General features: G+C 42.8%; 1 protein-coding gene across 4 annotated transcripts in view; it reads left to right on the top strand.

Moving 5' to 3' along the window:
• LOC122563181 (sushi, von Willebrand factor type A, EGF and pentraxin domain-containing protein 1-like) overlaps window positions 1-12,487 on the top strand; it is a 73,203-nt gene that overhangs the window by 45,197 nt on the left and 15,519 nt on the right. For 2 of the 4 annotated variants that reach the window (XM_043716702.1, XM_043716701.1), the window contains exons 9-10: window positions 3,429-3,605; window positions 8,672-8,848. In XM_043716702.1, the coding sequence (XP_043572637.1) occupies window positions 3,429-3,605; window positions 8,672-8,848 (354 nt within the window). The remainder of the gene's footprint in view (window positions 1-3,428; window positions 3,606-8,671; window positions 8,849-12,487) is intronic. The other 2 variants (XM_043716703.1, XM_043716704.1) reach the window with 2 other exon arrangements.

Below are 12,487 nucleotides of genomic sequence, written 5' to 3'. Positions count from 1 at the left end.
CTCCATCTCCGGCGACCGACTAAACACTAACATTTACTACAAACCCACTGACTCCCACAGCTACCTGGACTACACCTCCTCCCACCTCCCCTGTAAAAATGCCATCCCTTATTCCCAATTCTTTCTCCCAGGAGAACCAATTCCACCACAGATAAACCAGATGACCTCCTTCAAAGACCACAATTTCCCTTCCCAAGTGGTCAACAATGCCTTTCAGCACATCTCTTCCACTTCCCCCAACTCAGCCATTGAATGCCACCCATCCAATCGCATCAGGGATAGAATCCCTCCCCAATCCTATCTGCATTTCAGAGAGACATTCCCTCCTCGACTCCATTGTCAGATCCAAGCCCCTCACCAGCCCACCCCCACTGCCGCACCTTCCTCTGCCACCACTGCACGTCATCTACTGTATCTTTTGCACCCGATATGGCCTGCTCTACATTAGGGAGACTGGACGCTAACTTTTGTATTGTTGACAACCGCACCAACCAACCCCACCTCCCCGAAGCTGAACACTTCAACTCCCCCTCCCATTCCCCAAGGACATGCAGGTCCTGGGCCTCCACCATCACCAAACCCTAACCACATGGAGCTGACAGGCAAAGGGACATCCTATTGGACTATACCTTAGCATGTAAACAATGTTGAAGAATGAAACAAACTTCTTTCTTTATGCCTTTTCATTCAGTTACCCTCTACTGCTGTTCACAGGTCAGCTGGAAGTCTGGTTTGTAATGCAAAGTGATGCCAAGAGCACAGGTTCAAGTCCCTTACTGACTGCAGATTTTGTGAAGGTTCTATCTTCTCAGCCTCACCCCTCATCTGAGGCATGGGGACCTTGAGGTTGAACCACCACCAATCATCTCTCTTTTTCTGCTGAGACAGCAACCTGATGCTCTGGGACTACAGCAGCTTTAATTTTGTGGGTCGTTTAGATTAGTTCACTAGTTGGCCAGTTTGTGATACAGAGTGACATCAGCAGCATGGGTTCAATTCTTACTCCAACTTCACAACTTCACACAAATTGAAGTGTCCTCAGGTTAAACTCACCACCAGTTGTTTCTCTCAAACATGAGAGCAAACATTTGAGATTACGATAACTCTACCTTTAGATTAAAGTGCCTAGGCATTTGCACTTGCTAGTCTGAAATTTGATGATAATAAAAAAATACAGTCACATAATCACATTATTGTAATAGATTTACTTCTGAGCCATCAAGAAGACAGGTTGTAAAGCTTTATTGGTATGGCAATCAGAACACTAGCAAGGAAGATTACATGTAGTTCTTGCTCTGAGTATTCTCTTATTACAACCAGTATCCCCTTAGTTATCATAGAGAATAGGCTGCAGTTAGACTGCATTTTAGATAAGAAACATCTCCATCATAATTATGAGAGTATGACACATGCCTTCCTCTGCCAACTGGATTGATTACCTCGAAAGGAAATAATTGGATTTTTTTATTGAGTATCAGTTTTGGAGGTTGCAGTTCACTAGATGGACTATTTAAATTGATTATTCTCAGGGGATAAATTTATTCAAATTTACTTGTCCATTGGATGTGGGCTTTGCTGACTAGGCCATCATTTATTGCTAATCCTTGATTGTACAAAGGGCATGAGAACATAAGAATGAGGAGCAGGAGATGCTTCAAGAATGCTCCGCTATTCAATACAATCATAATTTATTTCATCACAGCCTCAATTCCACTTTTCAGCCCACTCTCCATAACCCTTCAGCCCATGACTCATTGAAAATCTATCTGTCTCCTTCTTAAATTTACTCTCCGTCCCAGTATCCACCACAATTTGGAATAGTTAATACCAGAGATTCATGACCCTATGAGAAAAGTAATTTCTCTTTGTTTCAAATTTAAATCTGCAATCTTTATCCTAAAACCATGACCTCTCGTTCTAGATTTCCCCATATGGGGAGACATCCTGTCCACATCTAATTTTCAATACCCTTTACCATTGTGCCTCTGTTAATTAGATCTCCTCTAATTCATCTCAACTCCACAGAGTACAGGCATAACCTTCTCAATCTGTCTTCACATAACAATCCCGTCATGTGTGGAATCAAGTGAGTGAACCTTCTCTGAACTACCTCCAATGCAAATACACTTACATGCTTCTTCAAATAAGGGAAACAAAATTGTATGAAATGTTCCAGGTGCAGTCTCTCTGATACCTTGTAATAGTTGCTGTAACACATTCCTACTTTTATACTCCATTCATTTAACAATGAATGCCAACATTTCATTTTCCTTCCTGACAAGCTCCTGTACTTGCATATTAGTTTCCTGCAATTCATACACAAGGGCACCCAGAACTAACTACACCAAAGCATTCTGAAGTTTCTCACCTTTTAGATAATAAGTTGCCTTTCGGTTCCTCCAAACAACATGGATCACCTAACACCAATGTTAAACTTCATCTTCCAAAGTTGGGCCCATTTATCTATCCTAATCATATTCACTTGTAAATTACTTACTTTTTCCATTGTAACTTACTTTCCCACCATTTGCCTAATAATAGAATTTCCTGTTTAATTGAATGCTGTGGTGGTTTTGGACCCACATCCCCAAAGCATTAGCTGGAGTTTCAAGATTATGTGCCCAGTGTTTAAGATACAGTAGGATGGAGAAGTGTTAGTCAGATGAGCTGATAAGTGACAAATGGAATTCAATCAGTGTGAGCTGATGTCCTTGGTCTAGCCAAACAAGGCAAGGGAATACACAATGAATGTTAGGACCCTGGTGAGCACTGAGGATCCGAGGGACCTTGGTGTGCACATCCACCAGTCCCTTTAGGTAGTGGAATGGATAGATAAAGTATTTATGAAGTTATATGAGACTCATGACTTTATTAGCCAAGGCATAGAGGTAAGAGACTAGAAGGGCTATGCTGGACTGATATAAAACATTGGTTAGGGCACAGCTAGAGAATTGTGTGCAGTTCGGCAATCCACTTTAAGCAGGTTGCACTGGAGAGGGTGCAGTGGAGATTTACCAAGATGTTGCCTGGACTGGAAAGTATTTAGATATGAAGAGAGATTGGATATGGTGGGCTACAATTAACCTTGTTCCAACTACAGTAGCTGACTCCTATTCTGATGATCACAACAAATCACCAGTAAGCCAGAAATATTATCAGTCAGTAAATATTATTGATATTGTGCTGGTCATGGAATTCAATCACTTAATCATAAATGTAGAGCATTGTCGAGAATGCATTTTGTCAGAATGCGAACAGCATGATGTTTCAATTTAAAACCAAGACTAATTCAATTGATTTTCTGGTATGAAAATTTTCAAAAACCAAAATATATCAATTCAAAAAATAATCGTTTCTCCTGAAATAACAATGTCATTGCTCACAACAGGGAGTTTTCAAATAAAAACTAACACATTGTTCTGTTGCAGTTATTTGTAAAGTAAACACGTTTTTAAGCAATGGCCAAATAACGTCACGACATCATGTATATTACATGGATGCAGCAATCACTTACAAATGCAATCGTAGGTTTAAACCAGTTGCTGACGGGAGAAGTACATGTCAAGAAAATGGCCATTTTTATCCAGAACCTGCATGTGTAATTGGTAAGCAACCACTTTATTAACCTCATGGTAGAATGAAATGAGAAAGTGATTAGAATTGTATCCCATGTGAGCATTTTCCCCCAAGGCTACAGAATGTGGAATGTGTTGCACTGAGAAAATTACTGAAAACCTATCTTGTTTCGTCTTTCTCATGGGTGGGTTTGGAGTGAGCATTGGAAAGCCTGGAGCTCAGCTGAGCAGACCATTAAAGTCACTAAGATCACAAATAAGAAACAAAGCTTTGGCACCAAGAGATTTTGTTCTCCGTTGAGGATGTGAGGGAGCTGCAGAGAGGGAAATGAGTGGATCTGGGACAAGATCTTATTCCTGAGACATACTGATAAATGTTGGGAAGGCCTAATAATGTTGCTTGACATCTGCCAGTGTTACATAGCTCGTTTCTGGCCTCCCTCAGGTCCGACATCCTCATTGCATTGGCTGCAGGTGAGGAGGAACACATCCTTGCTGATGACTTTTCGGCTGTCTCCATCTATCTGTGTTAGCTTAGGGAGATCGTCTGCTTGCTTGTGCTTGTGAGAGATCACCTCATAGTACCCTGGCAACTCCATGCTCAGAACCTATAGTTTTGAGGCTGATTCGCCCCAGGTCTCCTCACCATTGATGTCTGTATTGCGGTCTCAAAACTGAAAATGGTGCTGAGCTTCCCTGCAACAGGCTGCAATCACCTGAAGCAGAAATGACAAGAAGTGGATATCATCCACTTCCCGACTCTCCCTATTCAACCGATTGGAAAAGGCAGAGGTAGTCTCAGCATTGGGGTTTTCCAAATTGAGAAACAAACAAAATCCCATTTTCCAACATTTAGATTCCCAATCAAAAATATTGCCAATGTTTTGCCAAAGAATAAAGGGTTTGATTTTACTTTGTAAACCTGAAATCCCTGAGAACCACATTCCTGGCTTGCTGTTCACAGAGCAATTCTCCCACTGCCAATCCAGGTGGTGAGGAAACTGCGACACTGTACTGGAATGTCTCTGGCTGGGTGAACATAGGTTCTGTGCCTGCCAAATGTCAGTGAAGAGAGAAATGTGACCCGTTTAGACCTGCATTCATTCAACACCCATTGGTTTCCCTTGGGGAAAAAAACAAAGACACTTTCAGTGTCAAAACAATTGCAAGCAAGCTGCCCAGTCACTGCTGTTAATCAATGAGGGCAGTGACTGAATAGAACGGAGGTAGGGTTAAAGGTTGCACATTTCACATTTGTTGCATCTTGGATATAATATTGAGAACAAAATATTGTCATCAATAGCAGAACTAAGTTCATTATTAGAGGGTGTTACACAGAGGAGACAGGCAAAGAGCAATCTTATTGGAATATACACTGGCATGTGAAGATGTTGATGACTGAAATAAATTGCCTTTTTATTTACCCAATAATGCTGTTCACAATTCTGCTAAATGTCTGGTTTATGAAGCAGTAATGCCAAGAGAACAGTTTCAATTCCCATACCAACTGAGGTTACCATGAAGGTCCTAACTGCTCAGCCTCACTCCTCATTTGAGACATGGTGACCTTCAGCTTGAATCACCACCAGTTGTGTCTCTCTTTCGATGGAGAAAGCAACCCAATGGTGCTCTGGGACTACAGCAACTTTATCATTATGGGTCAGTTAGCTCAGTTTGCTCGTTGGCAGCTTTGTGAAGCAGTGATACAGGCAGTTCGGTTTCAATTCCGACTTCAACTGAGGGCACCATGAAGATCCTGCCTTCACAACTTCACCCCTCACCTGAATTGTGGTGTCTTCAGGTTAATCTCGTCACCAGCTGTCTCTCACACATGTGAGAGCAAACATTTGAGATTACGATAAGTTTACCTTTTGATTAAAGTGCCCAAGCATTTAGACTTTTGTACATGTTAGTTTGAAATTCGATGATGGTAAAAAATGCAGTCACAAAGTCACACTGTTGTAATAGATTTAGTCCTGAGCCATCAAGAGGACAGTTAGTAAAGCTTTATTGATACGGCAGTCCGGAACACTGTCAAGGGGAATTACATACAATTCTCTACTCTGAGTCTTCCCTTATTATAATCGGCATCAACTTAGTGATCATAGAGAATAATATTCCATTGGGCAGCCTTTTACTTAACAAACGTCTCCAGCATAATTATGAAGGTGAGACACGTGCCTTCCTCTGCCAACTGAATAGTTGCGCTGTAAAGGAATTAACATTGGACTTCTTGAGGAATATCGGTTTTTGAGCCTGCAGTTTACTAGATGGACTATTTAGGTTGACTATTCTCAGGGTGAGAAATTTATTTAAATTTACTTGTCCATGGGATGTGGGCTTTACTGGCAGGGTCACCATTTATTGCTCATCCTTAATCGTACAGAGGGCATGAGAACATAAGGAAATAAGAACGAGGAGCATGAGTTGGCAATTCAAGACTACTCTGTCATTCAATGTAATCATAGTTGATTTCATCACAGTCTCAAGTCTTCTCCCCTGCACACCTTCCATAACACTTCAGCCCTTGACTTAGTAAAAATCAATCTCCTTCTTAAATTTACTCACTGTCCCAGTATCCACCACACTCTGGAGCACTTCATTCCAGAAATTCATGACCCTTCAAAATAAGTAGTTTCCCTTTATTTCTGTTTTAAGACTGCAATCTCTATCCTAAAACCATGTCTTCTCGTTCTAGATTTCCCTACATATGAAGACATCCTCTCCGCATCTAATTTTCAGTGCCCTTTACCATTGTGTCTCTGTGAATTTGATCTACTCTAATTCACTTCAACTCCAGAGAGTACAGGCATAACCTTCTCAAGCTCTTTTCATACAACAATCCCCTCATGTCTGGAATCAAGCGAGTGAACCTCCACTGAGCTACCTCCAATGCAATTACACCTCTCTTCAAATAAGGAAAACAAAATTGTATGAAATGCTCCAGGTGCAGTCTCTCTGATGCCTTGTGCAGTTGCTGTAACACATTTCTACTTTTATGCTGTATTCATTTAACAAAGAAATGCCAACATTTCATCTTTCTTCCTGACAACGTCCTCTACCTGCATATTAGTTTCCTACAATTCATACACAAGGGCACTCAGATCTATCCACACCAAAGCATTCTGAAGTTTTTCCTCTTTTTGGTAATAAGTTGCCTTTCTATTCCTCTGGTAAGCGTTAGGTGATCCATTTTAACCAATGTTCAACTTCATCTGCCAAAGCTGGGCCCAGCCTTCTATCCTATCCATATCCACTTGTAAATTACTTATTTTTCCCATTGCAACTTACTTTCCCATCCTTTGCCTAATAATGGAACTTGCTGTTTAATTAAATTCATATTTCATCATTCGGCTGTGGTGGGTTTTAACGCATTTCCCCAAAGCATTGGCTGGAGTTTCAAGATTACGTGCCCAGTGTTTAAGATCAGTAGGATGGAGAACTGTTAGTCAGATGAGCTGATAAGTAACAAATGGCATTCAATCTCAATCAGTATGAGGTGATGCCCTTGGTCCAGCCAAACAAGGCAAGGGAATGCACAGTGCGCGTTAGGACCTTGGCATGCCATGAAGATCTGAAGGACCTTGGAGTGCACATCCACCAGTCCCTCTAGGTAGTGGGATGGATACATAAAGTGTTGAAAATTCTGGCGTTGTAAAAGCAGAGCAGATCAGGCAGCATCTGAGGAGCAGGAGAATCAACATTTTGTGCATAAGCACTTCATCAGGAATGTGGAGAGGAAGGGGCTGAGAGATAAATAGGAAGGTGGAGCTGGACTGGGGGAAGGTCGCTGGGAAGACCGTAGGAAGATGTAGGTGAGGGTGATTGTGATGGGTCTAAGGGGAAGGTGGAGTGGAAGGGTGGGAAGGAAAATGGACACGTATGACAGTTCAAGAGGGCAGTGCTGAGTTGGAGAGTTGGATCTGGGATGAGGTGGGTGGAGAGGAAATGAGGAACCTGCTGAAATTTGCATTGGTGCCATGTGTTTGGATGGTCCCAAGGCACAAGATGAGGTGTTCTTCCATCAGGCATCGGGTGGCTTGGATTTGGTGGTGGAAGAGACCCAGGACTTGCATGTCTTTGGCAGAGTGGGCGGAGGTGTTGAAATGATTGGCCACAGGGCAGTAGTGCTGTTTGGTGCATGTGTCCCAGAGATGTTCCCTGAAATATTTGCAGTTTGTCATGCTGTCTCCCCAATGTAGAGGAGATCACATCGAGAACAATGGGCACAGTAGATGAGATGTTTGGATGTACAGAAAAATCTCTGCCAGAAGTTGAAGTATCCTTTGGGGACTTAGACAGAGGTGAGGTGGGAGATGTGGGCACAGGTTTTACACCTGTTGCGGTGACAATGGAATGTACCGGAAAGTGGAGGGTGGGTTGGTGGAGTGTATGGACCTAATGCAGGAGTCATGGTGTGAATGGTCTCTGGGGAATGCTGATAGGCGTGGTGAGGGAGCTATATTTCTGGCTATGTGGAATGTGGAATAGATGAAATGGTTAAGAAAGTATATGAGACACATCACTTTATCAACCAAGGAATTGAGTTAATAGAGGGGGAAGGTTATGTTGGAACGATATAAAACATTAGTTAGGCTGCAGCTAGAATATTTTGTGCGGTTCTGAAATCCACATTATAGCAGGGATAGGATTGCACTGGAGAGGGTGCAGTGCAGGTTTACCAAGATGTTGCCTGGACTGGAAAGTATTTAGATATGAAGAGAGATTGGATACGATGGGCTACAATTAACCTTTTTCCAACTACAGTAGCTGGCAGCTATTCTGATGATCACAGCAAATCACCAGTAAGTCATAAATGTTGATATCTGTCAGTAAATATTATCGATATTGTGCTGGTCATGAAATTCAATCACTTAACCATAAATGCAGAGTATTGTTGCAAATGCTTTTTGTCAGAATGCGAACAGCATGATGTTTCAATTTAAAGCCAAGATTAATTCAATTGATTTGCTGGATATGTAACTTCTCAAAAAGCAAAGTCTATCAATTCAGAAAATAATCTTTTCTCCTGAAATAACAATGTCATTGCACACAAGTAGTTTTCAAGTAAAAACTAACACATTGCTCTGTTGCAGTTACTTGTACAGTAAACAGGTATTTAAAAAATGGCCAAGTAACGTCACGAAGTGATGTATATCACATGGATGATGAAATCACTTACAGTTGCGATCGTAGGTTTAAACCAGTTGCAGACGGGAGAAGTACATGTCAAGAAAATGGACATTTTTATCCAGAACCTGCATGTGTAATTGGTAAGCAACCACTTTGTTAATCTCATGACAGAATGAAATGAGAAAGTGATTAGAATTGTATCCCATGTGAGCATTTTCCCCAAAGCTGCAGAATGTGGAATGTGTTGCACGAAGAAAATTACTGAAAACCTGTGGGTTCCGTGTCTCAACCTGCCCCCACCTTGTTTCCTCTTTCTCACGGGTGGCTTAGGAGTGAGCATTGGAAAGCCTGGAGCTCAGCTGAGCAGACCATTAAAGTCACTAAGATCGCAAATAAGACACAAGGGAATGGCACCAAGAGGATTTGTCCTCCGATGAAGATGTGAAGGAGCTGCAGAGAGGGGAATGAGGGGATCTGGGACTGGATCTTATTCCTGAAGCGCACTGATAAATGTTGGGAAGGCCAAAGTATGCTGCTTGATTCCTGCCAGTGTTACATAACCTCACCTTTCCTGGTATCCCTGAGAGCCCACATCCTCATTGCACTCACCTTTCCTGGTATCCCTGAGAGCCCACATCCTCATTGCACTGCCTGCAGGTGAGGAGGAATATATTCCTGCTGTTAACTCTTTGGCTTTCTCCATCCATCTGTGTTAATTTAGAGAGATTGTCTGCTTCTTCTTGCTTGTGAGAGATCACCTCAGCAACCTGGCAGCTCCATGCACTGAACCTGCGGTTTAGAGGTTGATTCTCTCCAGGTCTCCTCCCCATTGCTGTCTGTATTGCGGTCTTAAAACTGAAAATGATGCTGAGCTTCCCTGCAACAGGCTGCAGACACCTTAAGCAGAAATACAGACAAGATGGGGATGTCATTCCACCTCCTGATTCTCCCTATCCAACCGATTGAGAAAGGCAGAGGTAGGCTCGGCATTGGCGTTTTCCACATTGAGAGACCAGCAAAGTCTCCTTTTCCAACATTTAGATTCCCAATCAAAAATATTGCCAATGTTTTGCAATTCATACACAAGGGCACCCAGATCTATCCACACCAAAACATTCTGAAGTTTTTCCTCTTTTGGGTAATAAGTTGCCTTTCTATTCCACCAGTCAAATTGGATCATCTAACACCAATGTTAAACTTCATCTGAAGAGTTGGGCCCATTCTGTGTTAGTTTAGAGAGATTGTCTGCTTCTTCTTGCTTGTGAGAGATCACCTCAGCAACCTGGCAGCTCCATGCACTGAACCTGCAGTTTAGAGGTTGATTCTTGCCAGGTCTCCTCACCATTGCTGTCTGTATTGCGGTCTTAAAACTGAAAATGACACTGAGCTTCCCTGCAACAGGCTGCAGACACCTTAAGCAGAAATACAGACAAGATGGGGATGTCATTCCACCTCCTGATTCTCCCTATCCAACCGATTGAGAAAGGCAGAGGTAGGCTCGGCATTGGCGTTTTCCACATTGAGAGACCAGCAAAGTCTCCTTTTCCAACATTTAGATTCCCAATCAAAAATATTGCCAATGTTTTGCAATTCATACACAAGGGCACCCAGATCTATCCACACCAAAACATTCTGAAGTTTTTCCTCTTTTGGGTAATAAGTTGCCTTTCTATTCCACCAGTCAAATTGGATCATCTAACACCAATGTTAAACTTCATCTGAAGAGTTGGGCCCATTCTTCTATCCTAGCCAAATACGCTTGTAAATAACTTATTTTTTCCCATTGCAACTTACTTTCCCATCCTTTGCCTAATAATGGAACTTCCTGTTTAATTAAATTCAAATTTCACCATTCGGCTGTGGTGGGTTTGGATAGGTTTCTCCAAAGCATTAGCTGGAGTTTCAAGAATACGTACCCAGTTTAATCAGATGAACTGATAAGTGACAAATGGCATTCATTTTCAATCAGTGTCAGATGATGCCCTTGGTCCAGCTAAACAAGGCAAGAGAATATACAATGAATGTTAGGACCTTGGCATGCGATGTAAATCTGAATGACCTTGGTGTGCACATCCACCATTCCCTTTAGGTAGTGGGATGGATAGATAAAGTGTTTTCCACATTGAGAGACCAGCAAAGTCTCCTTTTCCAACATTTAGATTCCCAATCAAAAATATTGCCAATGTTTTGCAATTCATACACAAGGGCACCCAGATCTATCCACACCAAAACATTCTGAAGTTTTTCCTCTTTTGGGTAATAAGTTGCCTTTCTATTCCACCAGTCAAAATGGATCATCTAACACCAATGTTAAACTTCATCTGAAGAGTTGGGCCCATTCTTCTATCCTAGCCATATCTGCTTGTAAATTACTTTTTTTTTCCCATTGCAACTTACTTTCCCATCCTTTGCCTAATAATGGAACTTCCTGTTTAATTAAATTCAAATTTCACCATTCGGCTGTGGTGGGTTTGGATAGGTTCCCCCAAAGCATTAGCTGGAGTTTCAAGATTACGTACCCAGTTTAATCAGATGAACTGATAAGTGACAAATGGCATTCATTTTCAATCAGTGTCAGATGATGCCCTTGGTCCAGCTAAACAAGGCAAGAGAATATACAATGAATGTTAGGACCTTGGCATGCGATGTAAATCTGAATGACCTTGGTGTGCACATCCACCATTCCCTTTAGGTAGTGGGATGGATAGATAAAGTGTTGAAAATTCTGGCATTGTAAAAGCAGAGCAGGTCAGGCAGCATCTGAGGAGCAGGAGAATCGACATTTTGTGCACAAGCATTTCATGAGGAATGTGGAGAGGGGAAGGGGGCTCAGAGATAAATAGGAAGGTGGGGCTGGGGGAAGGTCACTGGGAAGACCGTAGGAAGATGTAGGTGGGGGTGATTGTGATGGGTCTAAGGGGAGGGTGGAGTGGATATGTGGGAAGGAAGATGGACACGTATGACAGTTCAAGAGGGCAGTGCTGAGTTGGAGAGTGGGATCTGGGATGAGGTGGGTGGAGAGGAAATGAGGAACCTGCTGAAATTTGCATTGGTGCCATGTGGTTGGATGGTCCCAAGGCACAAGATGAGGTGTTTTTCCATCCGGCGTCGGGTGGCTTGGATTTTGTGGTGGAAGAGACCCAGGACTTGCATGCCTTTGGCAGAGTGGGAGGGGGAGTTGAAGTGATTGGCCAGAGAGCAGTAGTGCTGTTTGGTGCGTGTGTCCCAGAGATGTTCCCTGAAATATTTGCAGTTTGGCATGCTGTCTCCCCAATGTAGAGGAGATCACATCGAGAACAATGGGCAGAGTAGATGAGGTAGGTAAAAACAATGACTGCAGATGCTGGAAACCAGATTTTGGATTAGTGGTGCTGGAAAAGCACAGCAGTTCAGGCAACATCCGAGGAGCAGCAAAGTCGACGTTTCGGGCAAAAGCCCTTCATCAGGAATAAAGGCAGAGAGCCTGAAGCATGGAGATTTAAGCTAGAGGAGGGTGGGGGTGGGGAGAAAGTAGCATGGAGTACAATAGGTGAATGGAGGAGGGGATGAAGGTGGTAGGTCAGGGAGGAGGGTGGAGTGGATAGGTGGAATAGAAGATAGGAAAGTAGGGCAAGTCATGGGGACAGTGCTGAGCTGGAAGTTTGGAACTAGGGTGAGGTGGGGGAAGGGGAAATGAGGAAACTGTTGAAGTCCACATTGATGCCCTGGGGTTGAAGTGTTCCGAGGCGGAAGATGAGGCATTCTTCCTCCAGGCGTCTGGTGGTGAGGGAGCGGAGGTG

This window comes from Chiloscyllium plagiosum, chromosome 26 (assembly GCF_004010195.1).
Source record: "Chiloscyllium plagiosum isolate BGI_BamShark_2017 chromosome 26, ASM401019v2, whole genome shotgun sequence".
Taxonomy (NCBI): Eukaryota; Metazoa; Chordata; class Chondrichthyes; order Orectolobiformes; family Hemiscylliidae; genus Chiloscyllium; species Chiloscyllium plagiosum.
This window is presented reverse-complemented; position numbering and strand designations above follow the sequence as displayed.